Source organism: Molothrus ater, chromosome 4 (genome assembly GCF_012460135.2).
Source record: "Molothrus ater isolate BHLD 08-10-18 breed brown headed cowbird chromosome 4, BPBGC_Mater_1.1, whole genome shotgun sequence".
In the NCBI taxonomy this organism is placed as follows: Eukaryota; Metazoa; Chordata; class Aves; order Passeriformes; family Icteridae; genus Molothrus; species Molothrus ater.
In genome coordinates, this window is record NC_050481.2 from 35299043 (window position 1) to 35324160 (window position 25118).

A 25118-nucleotide genomic window follows, 5' to 3' on the forward strand; every position below is an offset into this window, starting at 1 on the left:
GGAAACACTGTCCATAGTCTCCTGGATGCTGCTAATTCACATGATCTATAACAACATTTGCCTCCTTACAATATCGTGGATTAACTACCCTAAGAAGTGTCTGTAGCTACTGTGTGACACCTTCCATGCTGCAGTGACCTCCTCTCTTGGGTGATATTTTAGCTCCTGCATCAATTTCACAATGTCCCCAATAATTTCCTACAGTTTTGGTTGGGTTTTTTTTCCCACTGGAAAACATGTGACATATTTAGTCCCTCAGATGCTCTCATTCCATGCTTCCCTGCTGAGAAGAGATGGATTTTTTCTGGAATTTTTATTCCAGAATTGGTGTAGAGTAGGAATGTAGTTCTCACTGTATCATATAACATTTGGCTAATGCTCTGGGGCTATTTCTGGTAACTGCAACAGGATTTACATGGCTGGGCTGGCTAGGTCTATTATATGTTCTAATAAATAGTTAGTAGTCTGATGCAGTCTACAGGAATAACAGAGATTTGGATCCTTTCACCTCATTTGGGGCACATACATTAAAGAATGAACTCTGTGCTTAAGAGAGATTACACAGGGATTATGAAATGTAGAAATGGTAGTTGCAAAAAGCAGTATTATTCAGCAGCAGATTACTGTCATTTTACTGTATGCTTATGAAAACTGGAGTTTCTAGCTAAACCCAGACTTCATTAGTGTGTAAATATTAGCCTATGTAGAAATACAGCATTTCAGTTTAGAAAAAGTGGAAAAGCATTTATCAACTCATTTGAAATTTATATAATTTACACAGTGTCCTGAAGCTGTCTGCACTCTCTTCAGAAATACCAGACTTAGAGAGGCCCTTGCACTTGGCCAGCTATCCAATGAATAAGACAAACCAATGAAGGTAGTGGATAACTGATGTATGGATGGTCAAAATGTGCTATTCCATCCATGAGGGGAAAAGAAATGTGCTAAGGCAGAGGTATATCATATATGACTTTTTTCAAATGAGCTCACATAAGAACAAAACATGCCCATAGACTCACAAATGAATGATGACATTTATTCCACTTGTGGCTTGGGAATTATGGATTTACCTGTTCTCTTGATGCTGTTTTGCAGAAAATCTGCTGCAGTCTATTGATTAGTTTATCCTGCACCAACTTGGGAGTAATTAATTGTATGTCTGCATAATTCAAGTTGAATTATACAGATAGGTGTGAGAGATCCTGCCCCAAAACAGGCAACTGAAAAAAACCACTAGAATCCTCTGATTTATTTTAAAATGTGAAGAATTTTAGGGCAAACAAAACAAAATCCAAGGAGTAAAACAAAACATAAAGTAAGGTTTTGGACTGGGAAAATGAAACAAGAAGATCAATCTTCAATGGAATATTGATTTCTTTTTTGATCTCACAAAAGGAGATCACACAGGGTAGAGAATATTTAACCAAGAAGACAGCAGAAAAAAATGCACTTCCACTAAAGCCATAAAGAAGCTGCAGTCACCTAGACAGAACCATAAAAATCACTGAAAATAGTTTCCCTGATAAAAGGCATTCTAAGAAAAGGACTGGGAAATATGTTTCATAGTTCTGTGATAATTTATGTTGATATTGGGAGTGAAAATATCATTGTTTTTAGGAATCTTCTTTTTCTTCACTTGAGTATGTTTACAGTAAAACAAGTCAGAATTTAATATACTTTGAAGATAAATCACTTCTGGATGTTTTCAGTAAAGTAAATCACCTCTGGATGTTTTTAGAGCAAAAAAAACTTCCATCTTAATCTTCCTAAATTTCTCTCTATTTTTTACTGCCTTTTCCTGAGGCTGCTTACTCTGTACATATTAGAGAGAAGGATAACAAAGCATTTTAAATAGGCAAGATCTGTGTGTGTCTCCTTAGAAGGGAGCTTCTTTTTCTGGCTGGTATTTTTTTTTTAATTCTGTTTTCTGACTAAGGTAGTGTTCACCAGGAGGAAGGAGTTAAACAATACCCAAGCAACTCAGGAGCTGTCTGTCAATCAGGGCTAATGGGCTAATCTTGAGGCAGAAACAATAAGAGGCTTCAGAAAGAGGGAAGTCTTTCTGGCATTTATTTAACTTCTCTGTATTTACCAATGGAGAATGACTGGACCTGAATTGTTAATAAATACAAATGGTTAATTGTGTGGTAAAATCAAAACTTGTACAAAAGAAGGCAAATATGCTTCAGAAGGTCCAGCTTCTGCATCTTCAACATGAGATCTCAAGCTCTGTGGCTCCACAACAGGACAGGGTGGTAGTTTGTGAGTGGCATTTGACACATAACTAAATAGTCCTGTTAATAATTTTTTAAATGGCAGACAAAGGGAGAGAAGGCTCTTTTTTTAGATAGCTCTGGTACTATTGTCATGCTTAAGGTCCTTAGCCACATAGGAAAGGTAGTGGTTAGAGTAGATGTAACAGGAATCTGTTCTCAAAATAGAAACTGGCTATAGAATGGCAAAATGATTTGATAGTGATGCTGAATTTCTACTCAATCATAAGCAAGGTTTTACATGTATTCTTTATGCTATGCAAGGCTGGATTTTCTTTTCTCATTTTTGCCTTGTCTTGTGGTATGAAATAGCTTCTCATAACATGACTTGAGTGTACTAAATCTGCCACATTTATAATTTGCTGTCACACACTATGATTTTGAATAAGAAATTGGTAACTTAGCTTCAGTTTACATTATCGTCTTTGCCCAATTTACAGACTTACATATTATACCACAGACTCACAAGTCAGCCTTTACTGGAAGAGTAAAATGACTCAGTTTGGGCCTGGGAGCCAGAGAGCTAAATATAGTACAAAGCATTAGAGCCTGGTACAGCTGGGGGAAAAAAATCCATTTGGGGACTTAGAAAAGGTCAGTTTGGAACAGAGGTGCCTGGGATGGAGAAACACTTGCCCTGACGACTAACTTCATTCTGTTCCTATTTGAGAAGTGGCACAGCAGAGCTGCTGGGGACAGAAGAAAGTATAGGTAGGTAAGACAGGGAGAGAAAAAAATGGACATAGAAAAGGTTTGAGCTGGTTATTCCAAAAATTAGTGCAGGATGTATGCTATTGAGTATCCATTTCTGTGGGAAAGTGGTGTTGTGGCACTGTAAATATCTTGTTGAATGTGTACAAACTCAGCAGACTCTGTGCAAATTCTTTATTGAAACAATGATCAATGTACAAGCTACATCACATTTCCTTTTTCCACTTCAGCATGAACTTTTCTCTTTGTGGTTTACGGCCGTGAGCTATAAAATCGTAACAGTTATTTAAATCAAAATACAGCAACTGCTTCTCAAAAGAACACATTCATATTTGTCTTACATTTCTTGTAAAATCAAAAAGGATTTCATAATAAATGAAATATAACTTACGAGACTTTAGTGCAAGCATTTCCTTTGCATCTAAGAAGCTTTCAGTTGTCCCACTAAATATGGCATACTTAAGAGGCCAACTCTTAAAATAGCATGCTGCCAAGATATCCCATGAGAACTTTGAAAATCTGACACTGTTAACACTTTCTAGAATTAGTTAATCTGACCAAACTGAAAGTCAGAAAGCCCTGGTTATATGTTACAGTACTTTTGTCAAAAGGTAACTGCAAATCAAGGAACTGACATAGTATCTACATTAGAATAAAACAGGCACTGATTTAAAAAAAATCGACATCTGCCTGTATATGCCATTTTGCAAGTCTTAACGTTTATACAGTAGTTTTTAAGCACAGGAGTGTACTTCTGTGCCTTACCAAGTACCAACAAACCTGCAGAAAATGCTGGTCTATGGATTCTTTTAAATTTTATATGACAGACAAAAAAAACCCCTGAAGCATAGGTTTCATCACAAACATGCTTGAATCAGAGAACAAAAAAAGAATCAGCAGGAAAAAAATGCTGCCCAAAAAGAAAATGTTGAGAAAATAGATAGTGAATACTATGTTTAAGTGGACTGATTAGTATAGTCTTACATTTACTGAAAAAAGAATAGTAAGTGTGAAATTCAAATCCAACTGATTTCTTCTGGTGCAGAAATCTAGTCATCTTTCATGAAGTTTGGCAAAATTGTTTGAAAATGGTGTAAATATAATTGTGCAAATCTCTTTTCCTTATTAAGCCTGGCTTGGTGTTCCTTTGCTTTTAGAATGCAATTTCAGTTGGACTGGATTTTCCAGATTCTGAGTATTTTAAGAACCATTAGTGTTTGGTGGTATAATAAATAGAAAAATGTAACAAAAAGTCTGCATAGTCCAATGATGGGAACAGATTAATGCCCCTGAAGTGCTTAAGGTGCATGAAAATATATAACAATGCAAACATTAATTTTTTCTTAGAGTCATTATTAATTTTATGTTTGCTAATTGTGTTTTTGGACCATAAAATAGCCATTTGCTAAGAAATACTGCAAGACACAATTGCATACTTTATAATAGCACAGCTGGAAAGTTTGGAACAGGAAAGACAGGTTTGGGTCTTTCTTCCCATCTGTCTTCCACAAAGGAAGTTCCTGAAAGTGTATAAAAAGCTTTAGGCTTAGATGTGTCATATAATGGGTGCATAAGACACTGAGCAGCAGACACAAAACCACCAAAAAACCACATAAACCAGAACCATTGGTTCTGTATAAAATCTGTATTTTCTTCAGCTACATTGCTTTTTAGTTCCTATTCTGATAATAACACAAAGCTAAATGTCCAGATTGGTTGGAGCAGTCCTACCTATGAACTGTCATCTCTGAGTGACTCCAGCTCTAGAAAATTTAGCGCTCCCTCTGACCTTTCAACAGCAGGAATCCAGCCCTCCGTGTATTGCATGGATCTAATCCAAGTACCGGTTGCTTATATGTGGTTTGCAATGTGTGTTTGTGTGTACTTCAAATGTGCCCTTTGTGGGCAGCCTCTAGGGAAAAACATCATTTGTATCTTCAAGGAAGTTTACACAGTGATACTGAAGAAATCCAGGGGGATTGTTTGCTCTCAAATGTTTCTCAATAAATAAATAATAAAAGAGGCTGGAGGACAGCCTGAGAGGACTAGTCAGGGTCAGAACACTATAGAAATACATAAAAGGGTCTGATCTCTACTGTAAAAACTTCATAATCTAAAAAGATTAAAATTAAAATACTGTAATAAATATTTTTAAAACTTAAAAAAAGTGTAATTTAAAAGTTATTTTTATGCTTTCAAGGTGAATATCCTTGCTTATCTGTGCAATCTTAGTTGTGCACCAGATAGGTAATTGTAGAATGCGTGGGCATTGTTTGTAAATGCTGGACAGGCAGAAACATCAAAGTACCTCTTCTCAGGACATTAAGGTGAATTGAAGCAGTTTAGTGCAAGTTCCTGCTTTTGTTTCTGCCCTTGTCCTTTTTCATATCAGAAGCAAATCAAGTAACTTGAAAAACTGATGTGAACACTAAACAGAAATGTCCTTTGGATTCAGACAAGAAGTTTGCATCATACTACTGTCAATCACACTGGTCAGAAGTGAGGTTCTTTATGGTATTCTTTTAAACTAACTTCTCTCTCACATTTGTATTGCTTTGCTGGAACTCAAATATTTCAAGTCACATTCCTAATGGGACTTTGCCCTTGCATGGTTCCTTTTGGGCATGTGCAAATACTTTTTGTGTAGAAACCTGCCACTGTGGTAAGCACAAAAAAATGAGACATTTGAATGCTGCCATTTCTCAAAAATTGGTTGTAAAATCTGAAGTCCATTATTAAACATGTATTTTTTTTAATAACCACAGAAAGATAAATATGGAGCCATCTCTGCATCACCTATGTAAGTCATCGGATATTCCTGTATTGCACTGTGGTGAGGCTCTGCACTTTAACATAAGGAAGTTCACACAAGACCTCAGTTCATTATCAAGGGTTCTTTTATGTACCTGCAACACTGACTTTGTCTGATCTTGATTACCTGTGCAGTTAATATAACTGATTGCCTCCAACAGACACCTTATGGAGATGTGGCTGCTTTGTTAAAAGAGAGAGCCATCCATGCATCATCTCCCCACAGACCTAAGAGACTTCTTTTTCTACAGTATACCTGATTCCAGATTTATTTTAAGTATATTTATACTACAATCCTTCTTAAACACTATAAGGTGATAGTTTGTTCATTAGTGTCAAACTAAATGTGTCAGGTAATTAAGTAATATGCTATTAACCCTACACAAACTCCTTGTAGTGATTTCTTTCCAGACTCACTTCAGAAAAGGTACTTTTTATTGTCTATCTGCAAGAGAAATGATTACTTCCCTTCCACTCCTGGCATTTCCTGGCAGAGATGTTGATCCTTTTTAATGCCACAATTGCTATGATCATTAAAGCTTTACTGGGGTAGAGTCACATGTACTCGAGCAGTGAACATCCTACATGTAGGAGGTTCCCAAAATCTCAACATAATTATATCACATTTAACAGTTTGCATGATGGTCTTTGTAATTTTATAGGACACTTGATTATATTTTTTTTTCAGTTTGGATGAAACTCTCAAACTGGTGCTTATATATGAATTTAGGATTGATCTTCAGAATACCAAAATTAAGAAGCCAAATAAAAAGGTACTTGCCATTTCAGCCTTGTTATCAACTGATTACTGGCACTTGCAGGACTGTTATGGAACCTGCATATCTTCTGGTAAGGTAGTACATAGTTACTGCTTTCACATTAGTGCAAAACAAGACATCTTGCATATTTGCAGTTGTTTGCCATATAGACTTCTGGCAACATACAAAATGCTCAAATGTATGCAAAAAAACCCTGCAGAGCTGTTGAACTGCAACTTTCTGATGGCTTTCCCATATGTAATATACACCTCAGAGTTGTTTCTTCATGCAAAACAAATGATTGTTGGCATCTCCATTCCATGAAAAAGGGAAAACTATTTCCCATGTGGCTAAGCAGTGTGGTGTCAAATGAAATGGAAACATTTTAACTTTCTTTAATAGCCCTCTAAATCACAATGCAGCTGAGCAAACAGGCTTTGTAAATGGGATCTATTAGGATTTTATTTGGCTACTGGAGTGCTGCCTCTTGGGCAATATTTCAAATTCACAAGTTAATATTTGCAAAAATGGAATAGATGGAAATAACAAGAGTGAAGGAGGGAAATGGAAACCAGTTTTATGTTTAGTAAGTTCAAGTGTCCTACACCAAAGACTACCAGTGACTTCCAGGAGCCACTATGGGTGACTCCAACCTAGAAAATGCTGAGGTAAATGTTTATTGGAAATATTCCTAATCAAAAAAGAGCAATTAATATTAATGTAATAGCAATTACTCTGCCATACCTCATGGTAAACTAAACTCAAACTGAGAAGAAAGTGCCAAATAATCCACTTACATGCTTTTGCTATGATAGTCTCCAGGTAAGGCTTAGCGGCAAGTACAATATATATTTTTAAAAGAGCTCCACCTGATTTTCCTGCTATGCATAGATTCAGGAGTAACTATCATACATGGCTTTCATATATAACACATGTACTTTTGTCATTTGCCAATGCTGTGTCATCAGAACTGAGTTCAGCAGAAGGCTCAGGAGGGGGCTCTGCAGGAAGTGCTGGTGTTTGAGGAGTGTCTTCTTCCTTGGTGTCCAACTGCATGCTTTCCTGTGACTGACCATCCATGCAGTCCTTTTTGGACAATGGGTGAACTGACACTTTTATTGCAATCTGTTGAGGTGGCTCATGCAGTGACGATGCGTCCGAGTCACCTGTGGGAGATTCACTGCGTGTCAAAGCATTTGGGATCATGTAAAGCTCATCTGTGTCGGTGGTCTCCTGGCCTTCTGCTGCCTGCCGTACAAAATTCTGTCCTTGCTCCTCCAGACCGACAACCTCCATAATTTCTTCCATTATAGTCCTGCAGTTCATGATGAGAGGTGGCAAAGGTACGCTCCGAGCAAGCTCTTCAATATAGCGGGCAAACTCCATGGTCTTGAACTGGGTTACTTTGGCAAGCTCAAGAGTTTTGGCTGATGTGATAATTGGGATACGCTTTGCAATCTCAAAGGCCTTCTGAAGTTTCTCTGCCCCTTCTGTTCTGAAGAATTCATTGATTGCTTTCTCGGTTTTCTTCAGATGACTGCTCATCATACATAACCGAGTAATGTTCAGTATCATAACAATGGTAAAAGCGACAAGGCAGACAATCATGTAATAGATCCCCATATCTCCAGAGGTAAAAACAACCCTCAGCGTCACAGTATTGTTAACGCTGCCATACGTGTTGGATGCGACACACGTGTATTTACCTCTGTCTTCAAATGACACGCGGGTAATGTTTAGTAGCCCATTGTCAAGAAACCACCATTTTCCTGTTGGAGAGGAAACAGAGTAACTTAGAAGTATTTTGTCACATGATCAGCATAGTCTTAAATATCAGCTTTATCAAACTGGCTTCAGGTTTTGGAAGAAGGAAATAATGTTCACAGGAAGACAAATAATTTACCTTCATAAAGGCCTGCAATCTTAGCTGTGTTACTACTACTGTCAAATCCCTGACATCAACTTTGGATAGTCAGAGCATGCCCTAAAAGGGTCTCAGAAAATGCTAATATGCATCTATCTCAATCTTGTGGTCAGTTAGGCTACAAAGATAGGACTACTCCAGAGAGCCTCCCAAACACAGGTCACACTTCCTCAAAGAAGTGAATTGAAGGAGTTGGATCCTTCAACAAGGATCAATGGGATTGTGAGGCAGAAAAACCTACTTAAAACCTCCTTGTTTTGTTCCCTGACAATGCATTTGCTTACAATTGGGTTATTTTTGGTGTTTTGTTACAGTATCTCATATAATTCTGTTAATGTAAACTTTAAAACCCCTAACATGTTAGACATCATACACTACACTGCCTACCCTCTGAGGTGTTGAGAAACTGATTTTGAAGTATAATTTTAAAGAGGCAGAAGTAGGATAGGAGGAGTAAAATAGATGGAAAGGAGAAGAGCCATGACAGGGAATGCCTTGTTTGTTGGTAAGAACCTCTACACACCACAACAGAACTTCTTTTACCTTTAAAAGTAATTTCTATCAATGTAATATAATTGATAACTTGGTCTGCTGCATGGAAATACACATTTCATATACATGCACACTTGATATTCTTTGAACCTGGCACAGCAGAACAGTTTAGGTATGAAACTGCATTTGAAACAACCTGTTTCAAATAACTCATCGCTCCTGTCACTGCTAAAGTGATTCAAGATTAACCCAGTTACTGTATTTGCCACTTAATTAATTGGTAATGAATTAAAATTTTTAATTCCTCAAAGATTTCTAGTTAAACAGGGCTTACCCAAATTGTTTCACATTATCTCCAGTTTAAGCCTACATATAAAGTATTCCCAAAAGATCCCTGCCTCTATTCATGTGTACAAGACAGCTCTTAATTACGTCTTTTTATCCTCTTACTTAGAAGTTTTAACTTAAATGAAACAATATTTTTTTTTACCCTAGCATATTTCTTGAAAACAGCTGAACATTTTGCCTGAAATTAAAAAATGCAGAATAAATAAAAGCTCGGTCTAAATCAGACCTTCACATAAAAAAATACCCCAATCTGCTAAATTTAAGCAAATTCAGAGGAAAACTCCTTTACAGAGGAAATATTAGAATCTGTAACAGATGACACTTCTTCCTCCACCTCCAGTATAACAAAAAATGCAGAGTATTCGCTGCTCAGTATTTCTTTGAATTTGAATGCTGGTCCTTTTTGAAAAGTAGGTTTCAATTAATTGTGAAATAACAAGATGCCTTGTGATGTATCCTGGCTCCAGCTGTTATAAATGACATAATGGCATTGAACTCAGTGACTGGGTCTATGCCAGTGGATCCTGACGGACATATTGACCCACATAAGAAAACAATGATTCAAAAAGGTATCATTGCTGGGTTTTGATAACAATTCAATGCCATACTTAACACCACAAAGAAAGCTCTCAAGCTAGGAAACATTTCTTACAGAAAGACAGTCTCTTAAAGGAGGTATTGCACTGTTGAAATTCTAAGTTAAAGTGAAGTTGTCTTAATACTACATCTGTACTTTTTACTGATTTGGTCAAAGTTTTTGCTCATCTACCTAAATGTTTGGTTTAGCTACCTCTCTCAGCTGACTACACAAAGACCTAAATTTAGATGCCTTACTAAATGGGAAATTTTCTATTAGTAAACCTTAGCAAAACACTCCAGCACACTAATCACTGTATGTTGCCACAACCACACAAGTCATGTTTGAAAGTCTGCTTAGTAGCTCAAGTAATTCCTTTCTCTAGCTTAACTCAGAAAATGATAACATGCTGTACTGTAAAACATAACCAGTTATGCAGTAAGCTCTTACAGATACACACTGCTCTTTCACATCAAGCTAGGTCGATTGTTACTCCTGTCACAGCAGAGTTCACTGTCAGGTCAGCCATCAGTTAGGCACACTATCTTAACAGCTAAGAGTTTATTTCATCATGCTGTGAACAAAGCAGTCACTATGGAAGGAGTACATGAGAAAAACACCTTTTATATACCCACACTCCCCTCAAACACTAGAAGCATAACTGGAAGTATAACTAGGATTATCACCCAAACCTTCCATTTAAGGAAAATAAGCTCGTGTGTAATAATGATCTCTGGCAAACACCACTGAAGAGTCTTTACTAAAGCCAGGAAGGCTCAAATTTGGCCTGTCCTTCTGACTGCTGCCCTATATAAGTTTTGCAGTTGGTTGTTCAGGGCATCTCCTGTTTCTCACACTACCATGGCACTGCACATAAAAGACAGCGGGCATACCAGGGAGTTAGCTGTGTTGAGTTCATGCCAACAAACTATTCTAATATGTCATGAGGATCCTCCTTTGAGTTGAGAAACAGCTTTTTAATCTTTTTTTGGTGCCAGAGAAGAACAAAGGAGGACAGAATGAGAAACAGAACAAACATGAAGTCTTCCAATGAAAAGAGGCCTGTCTACAACTTCTGTTAATTGCTTCAGCTTCTTGCTATGTGTTGCTATAAATAACACATAAAAAGTTACTGTTTTCTTCCAAGGTGTGCATAAAAAATTTATAACTGCCACCAAGCTTTCATTTATTTTCACACAGGAAAATACTGCAGCCAGGCCATTAAATCCAGGTTATTTGTCAACTTGCTGAAATCAGAAGTGTCTCTGGACAGGCTACATCAGTGCTATTCCTAAGATCCTACCTTTATTCTCCTCCTCTTGGAGCAGGCGGCCATTGGAATTGTACCATCTGTAGCGTGGGCTGGGACTCCCTTGGACATTGCAGTCGATCAAGGCACTGCTGCCCTCCTTGACGATGATGTGGTCGATGCGGGAGGTGACCAGTGGCGCGGCCCCAGTGTGTGTGTCAGTGCGGTTCAAAGTGCTGTTACTCACATCCTCAGCAGTGCTCAAAGCTGCTAATAAGATGACAAGGCGTGTGGTGGGCAGAAAGTACAAAAAGTGGTGGCTGTTCAGTATGTCCATTTTCCTTCAGCGGTGTACACGACTGGCTGGGAACTGATTCTGTTGAGTCCTTGAGGTGAGCAGGGCACAGGAGAGTTCTACTTTGTTCTGTGCAATTTTATGCTTAAAATGTCCTATAAAATAAATAAGTACAGTGAGACGGCATATATAAACAGTCCATTAGATATGCTCTTTTAAAATAGTGACACATCCATTAATGCATTTCACAATCATCAGCACAGTGTCTTGTCTACATGCTAATGTTATCACAGTCCTTATCCTTACTGGAAAAAGATGCATACATTTTCCTGACAATGGTGTTGTTCAGAGTGACAGGCATAGGAGAAAGCTTTTATCACCTAGACACTTAGCAGCAGTTTAGCTACAGTAGCAGCTACAGTTTTATGCCAAAAGTTCAACAGATTTTTTCCTTTTGTTTTTTTTTTTTAACCGTTTGCAAAATCAACAGGAAAAAATTGAGGTGCAGCACATTAAAAGCTGTCACTACCAGTTTGGTGCTGCAACTCTATCACATGCATGGTCTTAGATGAACTGTGAAACGTGATGTAAGAAAGAGCAATAAGAACAATTCCAGGAAGGGTTTTTGGATCTAATGCTGGAATCTTTGATATACACATTTTTTTCCCAAATACAGCAGCACATAGAGCAAAACATCTCAGACCATTCACTTTTCTTAAGCTACTGCTGTCTGAGCTAAAACATAGCATGGAAGATTATTCTTAAAAGAGGGTATTTAATGCTTGATAAAGTAATTTCAGTGTTGTTATTTTTAGAGCAGATTCGTAAAGAAGAGTACATGTTAGTAACATAATTATGGTTAATGTTCCTTTGAGATTCAAATGAAGTTAGGACTTTTCCGTTCCTTATGTGGCATTAAGCATTTTGTCTGTGTACTTTTTGCACATTCTCCCTCAGTATTTTCCTTCAACTAATCACCCACAATGAGGCCTTTCTGAAGCAGTGATTTCAGTTTCTGGACAGAGGCACGGGGGGGGGGGTTACAAAAGTGCTCTCTATTGGCCTCATTATGCTCCCAGTGAACACAATTGGCATTCAGTACTGAGTGAAGGCACAGTGTTGGCCTCAAAATGAGCACCTTGGAAAATTTCACTTAAGAGTCTAAAGGCCACAAATCATGCTAAAATCACAGAGCATCCAACTATTGGATTGGTTTTACAGTTTAAAACTACTGGTTTTACTCATGTGTCTCTAAGGTAAATAACTGAAACTTAAGTGAAATTTATTAGATAGAGGAATCTATCTGGAATCTGAATATAGGAAACTATCTAATGAACTTTCCCCAAATGAACAATTCCATTTCAAAAAAGTTTCTATTTTCTTAAATATACATTTGACTCATGGTAACTCATTTGCCTTAGCACACATAGTAACTGCTGACAAGATCAGTTCCCTACATCAGTTCTATATATAAACAAAACACTAAAATAAAAAGAAACAAATGAAAAATCCTCATCCTTATTTTCTTTTGTATTCAAAAAGGAAAGAAAGCAACATTACCATCTTGCACTGGTAATACTTGATTTAGGTAGTTTTGTTATGCATCCTCTCTTCTCTGTAAAGCAGTGAACTTGCTTTCATACAAATAGATAGAGTGTTATTGAAAAAGCAAATGAATTCTTCCATTTTACAGGATGAATCATTACTAGAAATGAAAACCTATGTTTTTTTCAATAAACTGCTGGCATGATGTAGAGGTCTGTCCCAGCTTCAAGCCTGTCCTTTTTTCTCTGCTTTTATAATTACTGAATGTGGAAGTATCTCTCTTGAAGAGACAGAATAATTTTTAACTTTAAATTAATATGCAAATATCATTTGTCATATGAAGCTATATAAACAATGACTTCAGAAATCTACTTCCAATTATGCAAAGCATGTAGAGTCTGTGATTTTGAAGGTACACTCTGTCTGAGTCAGCAGTTTGGGAAAAAAACGTTCAATTCTGCCTATTCACTTCAGTAACTATTTACATCTCATTTCTACTACTCCATTAACCTTGGAGACTGACATTCTTCATGATTACACATATTCAGTCTATAAAATGTTTCTGTACAGTGTCACAGATCTGCATTGCGCCATACAGAAAAGCAAAAATTGCACTTCCTGGCAAAGGAGCAGGAACAGAGACTGGCTGGATTAGGACAATGGGAAGAGCAAAAGATAATATAAAGTGATTAAGCTGTGTGTTCCAATTGCTGTCTGAGCCTTGTTATTACTGTATTTGACTCTATCATATATTTTTACAGCAGAAAAATTAGTAGCAATCAAAAAAAGGTGTTTATTGTGGAGAGCAATTTGCATTCCAGAAGGAAATGAATTAGCATCTCTACAATGGCTGAACAGAAAACCTGTAAGGAAGGGACCAGTAGTGTATTAGGAAGCTGATCAAGGTAGCCGATGGCCACTGATTCCACACAGCACAGGGACGTGGGTGGAGGTTTGGAAGGTGTGAGGGCAGTAAGGCATTGCCTATTCTGTACATTTACTTGTTTTAAATGCAGAGCATACAGAAACAGAAATGATACCTTTGTGTAGTGATGGCAAGTGTGACTGGTCCACAGTATGGCCGAAGGGTTGATCCCTTTTCTGAAGGCAAGAGTGACTCCCTCATTCTGGCCCAGAATTGAACCATAAATAGCTGCAGTAAATCTTAGGAAACAGATGAATAATTTATGTCTACTCTGTATAAGATCCTTACCTACTCCTTCTTACTCCTGACAATCTACTCTCTCATGTATGTTCCTGGAATGCAGAATATTAAAAAAAATACTAAATACCTTTGTAGATACATTTGTATTTGGAATAACTACAGTTTGGTGACTAACATGAGAAATAATCAGGCAGGAGGTTTAAAGCAGAATGTTTGGAAATGACGGCTGCTGCTTTCATATGCCATCCAGGGAAGTGCCTGAGTATGTTTGAGGAGACAGGGAGAGATCTCTCTGAAGAATGGTGTTTTAAGACACAAGTTTAGACAAATGTTCCCAGGGCAACTAGGAAGCAGTAGGCAATCTTTCCTTTGGTGTGCATCCTCTCCAATGTTATCAGGAAACAAAAAGAGATGGAAGAAAGCAAAGAAGGTTTTCTTAGCCCCAACTGATGCAAAAAAGTTACAGGGTGGCCATGCTGGGACCTGAATGTCCAGGACCCTCTGCAAACCTGCTGGGCATGACCAAAAATGCTAGAGTCAGATTAGGAAAGCAGGAAGAAGCAGAGAGAGAACTGGAAGGGCAGAAAATCTGCTCACACCAGACGCTGAGGCAAAGGAAGATTTGCTGAGAGTTCCTGTCCTCCTGCTTTGCCATAGGCACAAGAGCAGCCAGAGTATATCAGGGAACACAGATCTGGGAGCCAGCTGCTTTGCTAAACGTAAGTGATATAACGAATTATGGTTTAATCACACAACTAAATGGGGAGAAGACTGAGACCAAAATAGGAGACTGTTAGTGATATCTGGCAAAGCAGCAAGAGAATCCAGAGTATTGGAGAAGTGGGTACAGTGTCACCCAGGATCTTGGCCACGAGAGGCAGCAATTAGCTGTGACCCATGATAAACCTGATGAAGGCAGCCAAAACTGTAACCTTTTGATCTGACCTAAGTCAGAGAAAGCTGGATTGACTAAACTAAAACAAAGATTTCTGTAATAACTCCTTTAGGCTGAGTAACACAGTACTCTAAAGAAGGAGGACATCTGCAATCCTGAGACTTGCTTTGTAGGAACAGAGTGAGTCTCAGAGCATTTTTGCCATGAAAAGGTCACTATAAACAAAGAGCTAATTTCATGGAAAAAATGAAATCACCAAAGCATATGAGCTACCACTTACAAAAAATAGAATAGCATAGAATAGAATAGAATAGAATAGAATAGAATAGAATAGAATAGAATAGAATAGAATAGAATAGAATAGAATAGAATAGATGTGGTTACACATACTTTTTTTTTTTTTAGTACTTTTAAATTTGTGGTGCATGAAATGGAAGAAGAACACCTCTGGCTATTTGGAGCTATTCAGGCTTTCCTCCAAAGATGGAATGAAAGAAATCCCCACACTCTCCTCCAGCACCTAGAAGATGTATATAGGAAACTCTCCTGCTGTATTGTGTCTGGAGCAACATTTACCACTCAGCAATGCTTGCCAGTGATCAATGTATTAAATAGTTCTGTTTTTCAATTCCCCAACCCAAATGGTGTAAATTGAGAATACTAAAGTAACAGATTTACTGCTTGTGAGAGGAAAGACTTGAGCCAAATGAGAACACATGACAAGCTTTCCTTTTAAGTTACATGACAGCCCGCTCTAGCATGCTCTCTATGCATGTCTACCTAGAGAAGTGCCCTGGAACGCGCTCCAGAAACAGCAGAGCTGCAGCATGATAGTTTTACTCCTAATTAATGTGAAAATGTGGACAAAAGCTGCAGTTACAACTTCTCTGTCCAAGATCAGGCATCAGTCTAAATGGAAGACACATCTAGGACTGACAGACACATCTAAGAACATTAATCAGTGACATGTTCTGACTGACCAGTTATTTTTTCATGTCATAGATGTGTTTGCTTCCCATACTACTGCCACCAAAGAAAATGACTATGGGGTCATGGCTCTAAGTGCTGCATTTGTGCAGAACAACATGATGACAGAGCACAAAAGAACAGAAAAGGAGGGCAGTGATGCATACCTTTTCCTGGCTTGCTCACATCTGTAAGACTGGCCTGTTCTTATTCTTGGAATAATGTGTAATCCTATTAACTGTGAGGTCATTCAATTCACAAGTGAAGCACAAGAGGCCAGCTTACTGCATAATGCATAAATTGTGCTCCTATAGCTTTAACATCCCAATGCTATCTTCCTTGGCTTGTAAGTGACCAAGAAAATTAAATTATTTTCATTCTAGCTCTCCATTATCTAAAAGAAGTATAAAGGCTGATGCTGCAAAACAAAATTAAGGCTAGTTTTTTTATTATTTAAAAACTACTTGCTACTTTTCCTAGTTTCCATAGGCAATGTCTTTTAAAGAGTGGGCAAAAGTAAAAGTTAACAAGTGTTAGTGAAACAGGAATGCAAATGAAAGAACTTACGCCACACAGGTGAGAAGCTCACTGCCAGTTCATAGGCTTATGAGTGAGAACCACCTACTGAAAAGGTCTAATTATTAGGATCCAGACATGCAGAGGAAAAGAAATGTCACTCATTTACAACTAGCAGAAAATTTCTGACTTATTTTTCTATATATTTGTCAGTTGATAAAATATTAATGCTTGACTCCAGAAGAGCTGCTTTTCATTCTCCTGGAGTGGGGGATTTCAGTCCTTTGTAGTTTCATGGCTTTCTGTTTCCCTGGCTATGTTGAATAGGTGACCTGCTGGTGGTGTTTGTAAGATGAAGAGTTCCTTCTGCACATCTAAATTCCGAGATGGGCAGCAGCCCCCAGCTAGATGCTTATTTAGTCTCTTCAGCTGCCTTCAGCTGCTGGGAACTTGAGGAAACCTCTCAACAGGGCTGAGCCCTGGCCATGTCTGCTCAGTAACCTCATGTCATGCTTGCTGCCTTCAGCCACCTCATGGGAGGGTATAGAGAACACAGACATGGGCTCCTCTGAGAGATGTGCCGTGAAAGGACATGAGACACAGGACACATGCTGCAACAACAGAAATTATGAATATGAAAAAAAATATTTATGCAGGAGGTCAGTCAAGCCCTGCAATAGTTTGCCCAGATGGGTCATGGAATCCCCATCCTTTGAGAAGTTCAAAACTTGACTGAGCTGGTATACACTGGCCCTACTTTGAAAAGGCTGTTGAATCAGATGGCCTCCAGAGGCAGCCCCCCAACCTAAAGAAAATCTAATATTCCAGAAACACAAATACAAGAATTGCCTTGGGGAAGACAATAGGAAAAAATATGTCTGATCTTAAAAATTGCTATATGGGATGCTGGGAAATTGTTTTCATGAGCACCTGCATAATTTTTTGAGTAGCAGCACTTTAGAATAAGACAGGCTGAGAGTGTTGACTACAACCTGAAATAAAAAGGTATTTGGCCTTCTGCATTCTATTTACCTGATAAGAACAGTACATCTCCTCTTTACCATACAGAGAAGACTACTTCCAGCCAAGGGAACTCTAAGCATCTTCGTTACCCTCCACTGGACTTGCTTCACCCTGTCCACATCTTTCTGGTGCTGAGGACCCCAGACCTAGATGCAGTAGTCCAGGTGGGGTCTCACAAGGATAGAGGAGAGAGGAAGAATCATCTCCCTCAAGGTGGTTGTCTCGATTTCTTGACACAGGATAAAATAAGGGCTGGGAATCTATGAAGATTCAAGAGAGACTGTATATAATTTACAAATACAGATTAATAAATTATGACAGCCTATGATCAATGTGGGGACTTGACCTCTGTATACGTATTATCCTCTGAGTTTATGACCCTGGGCAGTGAATAGGAAGGGCTGTCAGTATGGCAACCTGGAGACCTTTTCTAACACACCTGTCTTAAAAAAAATTATATCAAAGAAGCCTGTAAATTAATTGTATATTTTGAAGGCATTGGTAGGTCCTTACAGACAAACATTTGTCAATCTGTCTTGTAACAAAAAAAAAAAAAAAAAGGAAAAATCAAGGGCTGTAGCTTATTCTGCCATTAATGGCAGAACCTGATCAAAACTTAGTCATTATCAGTTTTCGTCTTCTAAAATTATTTTGGTCTGAACATACACAACACTGTAGGGGGTAACAAAGGAAAGAAGCATCATAAGGATACAATTGTCTTACTTTCAGGGTTCCATAGTGTAACAAGACACTGCAGAAAGACAGCAGCAAGCAATAAAGTGTAACTGAAAATTAATGTTATATCCAGGCTTTTCATTTAGGGAAAGAAGCATATGCCTTTCTATTTAGCAGCTATAAATGGAAGAGTTTTCATGTTGCCTTTATCTGTGTGTAAATGTTTTAGAATTTTTTTACTGTCAATTTCTCCTCTATTTATCTACTTCATGTCTCTATTCTCTTTATCCTACTTCATGTCTCAATATTGCAAAACTAGCAAGCACATGGCATCCTAGAGCTTCACTTTAAATATTGGAATGAACCTATTGATTTAACCATGTCTTTGAATGGTCTGATGTGCACTCCCCTGATGTCAATGAACACTCAAGAGATGCTAATCCATTAACCTAAAGAAGAATGAAGGCTGTCGGTGGGTAATTATTGGAGAGGTTATTTAAAAGTACCTTAAGAACGCCAAACCTCTGGAAAATCCCCTTTTGATGCCACAGCTCCTGTAATTCTAGCATCTCTGCTGTATCAAATCAGCTTTTCACAAAATACACTGAAGCAACAAAAGCACTCAGGCAACTTGGATAGTTAACTTCTCATTAAAAAGCTGTAATTCAGATGTGCACTCTTATATGCACTGAGATATCTGAGTTTTCTTTCTATGTGGTATTTTAATGACTGCAGCAAAAGCAATGCTCTATATTTAGTGGAGAAGCTTGCTGTTTTTCATCAAGGTAGGTACTGTCATGAAAATGTCCTACTGAGTAGTAGGCTACCCAGATCATAAAGCAAATTCAACACCATCCATAGTGGAGATTTTTCAAGGCTCAGCTTATGTGTTATTAGAACATAAATGCTTTGAAGAATTTTATTCTTAGAAATAAAAACTTTGTTTACATAGATGATCTAGATTTCCTCTGTGTTTGTATTTTTATGGAGGCTGTACAATTACATTTCAATATAGTTTTGTATAGAAAGCTCTTATTCCAGAAACACTGTATGGCTTTAAGAGTCCCTTGCTTAACTCCTGGCAAATTTTCAGCATTGCTGCTGGTTTGCTGTTGCAGTAAATGCAGATGCATCAATGCTTAAGAGTTCCCTCTCTTGAGAAAGGAGGAACAATGAAGCAGCACAGAGAATCTCTCCCACACTTCCATGTACATCTGAGCTCTGCCTGACCTCACCAAGTTCTACATATCTTTCATTTTCTTTACACACCTTGTATCTTTTATTTATTCCTGCACTCTGTAAGCATTATTCTGCCAACAGTTTAAATAACCAAAGTCAGCAAATGCAACAGATCTCATATGCTCTTGGCAAGGCTTATGAGACTCTGCTAAGAACATAGCAATGCAGAATGTGGCCCAGCTCACTTCCTTCCACTTTCTCTTCTGAGCTCTGCTTGTCAAAGCTAACCATCCCTTAAGTACATCTATTGGTTTTCTTTGTCCAAAGGAAGAAGGAAGACTCCAGATGTAGGACATTTAAATATAACACAAAACTCAAAACTAAGTTTTGCTTAAACAAAGATATGAAGGACCTTTCAGACTAAAAATTCTGTTTAAACTAAATTTTTGACCAACTGAATGTTTTCAATGCACTGATATAGCTTATATTATGCTATCTTAACAAAAGACTCCCACGTTATTTGGAACATAAAAGAAAAAAGAATAGGACAAAACAGATTTGAGTATGACTATTCTTCCCTATCCCTATAGAACTGTAAGATGGATATAATTTTTGATGGCTGGCTTTCATGTTTATTGGTTGCTGGGATACAGGGCAAAGAGGTTACACATAGATGCCATGATTAGGAAAGGATTAACCTTGTCAGAGGGGGAATTTAAAGGAATCTAAGTGCTCATGACTGATTGCAATTGAAAATGATTATTTCAGGTTAAAGGTGTCTGCACCTCTTTCCTCCACAAGTAACAAAGGGGACAGAAGATGGATTCAAACAAGTTTGCCCTGCACTACACAGCAGCTTAAGTCTTGCTTGCACCCAAATGTGATCAATTCAGCCCTCTCCAAGCATGACTGTATATTGTCATGTGTATGCAATAATTTAGCTGAAGGCCCTCAAGAGTTGACTAAAGAACTTCTATAATTTCAGACGTGTGTGCTGGTTATGTCTATGCCACATTGAAAAGTGTAACAGTAAAGGCACATCACTTTCTCAGCATCCAGTACTGTGTGTGTACCACAGTACTGGATGTACCACAGTACTGTGTGTGTACCACAGTCACACACCTAGGACAGGGAACCACACACACACACATGCAGCTGCAGTGCCCTGGCCCCTGCTTGACTTAAAAATATCAGCAAGAATCTTTTCTTGGCATAAAACTCTCAGTATGGCAGACACATGTCAATTAAATATTAGGTCTGGGCTAGGTAGGTTATTCTTAATGCAATAAGAAATTCCTCCACATGTGGTGGCTCTTTTCCAAAATGAAGTTAGTTATACACATCTGTATAGAGGTTGTTATTTCTGATAAATGCTCTAAAATGCTGCTATGGATGATTTTAATCACAGTATCTGGTGAAAAGTGATAACCTCTCCATTGTCTTGGAAATGATGTTTCTATGGTGGATCTGTATATGGGCAGAAAATGACACGGTCAAATGCCAATTGTCAAAACTAAATAACAAAATTAAGGACACAGAGAGATATTTGCAAAAGCTCACAAGTTTCCATGAATGGATGGCAGCTCAGAATTGAAGGAATGAAAAATTTAAGGAAGTATCTAAGACCTTGGTCTTACACCAGTCTTCTGGTGACATATTATTACAATCCAGGACATCTCAAAGGAGGATCACAGGCATTTGTGCCTGCAAAGACTTCTAGTAAAGGTGCAGTTTGCTGGGAGAGAAAGAAGACCTTGCTAGCAGAGCTTGGTACAGGTTGTTTTAGCTGCTGGCAAGCTCACTCTCCCTGTTGTAAATTGCATTCACATCTCACTGGTGCCTTACACTGGGGAAGAAGCATAAACCATAAAAGAAATGCCAGCTCCACATTCCAAACTCTGTAGACAAGAACTGGAATGCAGACTGTTTTTTTTCCCCATTTAAATCATTCCCCAGAAGCCCCTGTCATTGTGTCACAAATGTGACCCTCTGTTGGCTGGGTTTGGGTTTTGTTCCCCTGGTTAAAGCAATGAATGCACTTTAGCCAGCTTCTGTGCCAACTCCATCCTCCTCCTCCTCCAAATTCATGCAGGACCTGTCCAACTGCAGAGAGGCAAAGGGGACAGGACAGGGTAGGAGGGCAACTGGACCTGTACAATATAGGTCACTTCAGAATTCACTACCACACTCTCACCATGTGTTAAATGTTTTAAGATTTTATCTCTAAATTTTATGAACCTTCAGGACAGGAAATATGCAGTGGACACAAAACATTTTTTTTTTGTTTGTTGTGCTGTTTGTCCAGGCCTCTGAAAACTCTAAATTCTTCAGAAAAAAATGAGTGTACAATGTGCACTCCAGCTGTGTAAGCTGCACTCAGCATCAACTGATGTTGATATGCTGCAATCTGAATGAGACAGATTTCTAATAAAAAAGGATTTCTAGTACAGCAGCTACAAGGTTGCTGTGTATCAATGGTGCTGTCACTAAGCCAGACAAAGGATTCCTGCCATGCAAAACATCATCTCCACTGAAAAAAAATCTACTGTAATCTGTCCTACTGCAGTGAAAAGAGGAACTCTTTTACAATATAATGTCTCTAAAGAATGAAAATGCTACATTTCTCCTCTCCTTAAATCCTTTGTGTTCCTCCTTTTGAAATAATTTTACAGTCCTTCAGACAAACATGTACCAAATGAGGCTGCATTTAGGATTTTGCCACAATTGGTATTTTTATTTCCCTAAGCGGGTTTATCAGGGTAGCTCCATTTGAGATGCTTCAATTTAACAAATGAAAGAGGGCTGTTAAGAAGTGTAGTCTCTTACAAGACTCTCCAGACAAATGCACTAGAAAAGTGCCTGCTCAGTAGTGCTCTGTGTTCTCTTAAGCTCCCTTGTCCAATACTGCTGGAATTGGCCCTGTTAAGAAACAGGATTCAAAAGATTATTTCAAGACCACTCTGTACAACAACTCTGAAGTGTTAGATTCTAGTTCTCTTAGTTCACATATGAAATTGAGTATCTTTTGAGGCTAGCCTGTGAAGTAAAAGGGTAATTAAAGCAAAATATCAGGAGGCATCCTTTATTTTAAATTTAAGGCGGCACAACTTCACCTCTTTTTGAAGTCAGGTTCATCGAAGAGGTCTCTGCACTGAGGTGTCACCTCCCATTCCCCTTCTCAGGGCGGGACAGCAGCGAGCATCCTGCGTGCAGGAGCTGGAAGGCTCCAGTAAAGCCTTGGGCTTTTTTTTTTTTTTTTTTTTTTTTTTTTTTTTTTTTTTTTTTTTTGCCTAACGAAACCCACTTTCCTTCAAGACTCGGTGCTGATTTGAAATAATCTCCTGAACTTTCATGCTGAACACAGCATTACTGCGCTCCCGTTGCGCGGTGAGATTCCGCGCTCCACGCCGGGCTGGCCGCGAGCGAGCGACAGCCGCCCCGGGAGAGGCGCCGTGCCCGCCTGGCCGAGCTGCAGCGCTCCCCCGGCACGGCCACCGGACCCTGCTCCGGCCCTCCAGGCTCCCCCGGGGCCGCCGGCGGGACAGCGCGCCCGGGGCTCACCGCGGAGTTCCGCAGCCACCGCGGCACCGGGGCCGGCTCGCAGGTCAGCGGCAGCCGCGGCAGGTGCCGGCGGCGGGGCGATGGAGGCGGCGGCGGGCAGCGCCTCGCCGGGACCGCCGCCCGCCCGCCCGCCCGCCGGGGAACCGCGGCCCGCGCCCTCCGCGCCGCTCACCTGCCCGCCCGTGGCTCCCGCTCGCTCGCTCGCTGCCGCTGCCGGTGTCGCTGCGCTGCCGCCGCTGCTGCCGCCGCCCCGCGGCAGCGCCCGCCGCCGCCGCGCCCCTCAGCGCGCCCCGCACAGCACCATGCCGGGGCCGGGCCCGCGGCCACGGCCGGGGCCGGGGCGGGCGGAGCGCGGCGCTGCCGCAGTGCCGCGCCGTGCCCGTGCCGTGCCGTGCCCGTTCCGTGCCGCGCCGTGCCTGTGCCCGTGCCGTGCGCTCCCGCCGCTGCCGGCTCCGGCGGGGAAAGTAGGTCAGGGCGGCACTGAGCATGCTCGGAACCGGGCCGGGGGGCGGCCCCGGGGCCCGCGAGGGGCGCGGGGGGCGGCAGGACCCCCGGCCGTGGGGTTGACACGGGGGCCAGGGACGTGCGGCGGCCGCGGGCGAGGCGGGGAGGCCTGAAGCGAGCGGCAGCGGGGGGGCCGCTGTGGGGAAGGCGGGGAGTGCGAGCCCCCTCTGCCCGAGCGGAGCCGGCAGTCCGGAGCAACCCCCGCCGGTCATCGCATCCCTTCTCAGAGACGCTTGCGGGAGCAAGTGCTGCAGGAAAGGGATAACACCCCAGTGTTATCATAGATAATCTTGAGAACCAAAATGCTGCGCTTCAGAGAAATGGCACACGTGCTTTCCCCCAAGGGCTTTATTCCTAACGGGATTGCAGCACCCAGCTCCAGTTTAAACTCAATCTGAGGCAGTCCCAGCCTCTGGGAAGCTGACACTGACTATAGATGTCTAAGTGCTCCGTCAGCGGAGGTAAAGCTGTCTTTTTGCTTGAGCAAAAGTGCTTGAATTTGTTTGGTGCTATCTGTGCTGGTGTGCAGCTGCCGAACAAGGGATTAGGATGTAGGTGGCCAGCTGCAGGCAGGAATCTGACAGGGATCTGCTGTGAGCCGGTGCTGTCCTGAGCCGCTGTCCTGTGCCACTCTCCCGTGTTTCCTCCCTGACCTTGTGGCATCAGAAGAGGAGGATACAGAGTGACCTTCAGCTGAGTGGCAAGACCAGTGGGTTAAACCGTGGAGGTCTGTATTTCCAGATGTTTGTAGTACTTTTGTAGTCAGGCTTGGACCTTGAACTTACTATCCTCTTCTGATTGCTTCCAGGGAGCAGTAGCTGAAGCTCCTCTGCTCATGGAGGAGTAGTCAGATGAGAGAGCATTTGCTGAAACTGGACTGCATTTCAAAGCAGGTCTCTAGTCTGCCCAGAGGAAACTGAAGAGGAATAGCAACAAAGGATTTAGAAATAGGGAGGCAGAACCACTCCAGGGAGCTGGGCTAGTTGTGTCAAGGGCCTGGGCTTCGGGTCCCATCACTTTGCATGTAGGAAGTGCGGGGGTTGAACATGGATGCCTCCAGTGCTTGGGAGTGGTGCAGGCGCTGGTGAGATCAGGCTGTTGACAGCCAGGGCTTCTTGTGTTCAGTGTCTCCAAAATGGAAAAAATTGGGGGGAAGATGCGTTTGGTGTTGTCAAACTTGGCAGCTGAGGGAATCAGCCAAGGAGTGTGCTTCTTACTAACTCTTCCAGCAAAGCATTCCTTGGTGGAGCTGTTTAAGTCATGGGTCCTTGTTGGCCACTGACTTTTGATTTGTGCTAGCTTGACCACACTAATTATGAACTTGGTTTTCCTTCTTCCTATCTTGAAGTACTGGGTTTGAACACAATTGAGTAGAATTTATTTATCAGTTAATGAAGGAGCAAGTCAGATAGTTGTGTGCCCAGTCTTACAAATTCCTTTAAGTCAGGTAACACTCTGCCACTGTCTGGATCTACTCTGCCTGTCAGATCTACGTGTGATACAAGGCTTAATTTTTATATTTGGAAAAGTCACACATCTTTCCTTCTGAAGGGTCTATCCTTTCAGGCTCCTCAGGTTTCAGTGAACATAAGCCTGTTCAGTGGCTGGAGCCAGCCACCACATTACTTGCTCCATGCCCTTTCCTGGGAGA

The 25118-nt window shown here is 40.4% G+C and overlaps 1 protein-coding gene across 1 annotated transcript; it reads right to left on the reverse strand.

Annotated features, from left to right (window-relative positions):
• Positions 1-3143: 3143 nt before the first annotated feature.
• Positions 3144-23222, reverse strand: MFAP3L (microfibril associated protein 3 like). The gene is made up of 3 exons (XM_036382155.2): positions 23136-23222; positions 11198-11593; positions 3144-8322 (listed from the first exon to the last, which is right to left on the reverse strand). The coding sequence occupies exons 2-3, from the start codon at positions 11478-11480 to the stop codon at positions 7460-7462; spliced, it is 1146 nt and encodes a 381-aa protein (XP_036238048.1). The 5' UTR covers positions 11481-11593; positions 23136-23222; the 3' UTR covers positions 3144-7459.
• Positions 23223-25118: the final 1896 nt, after the last annotated feature.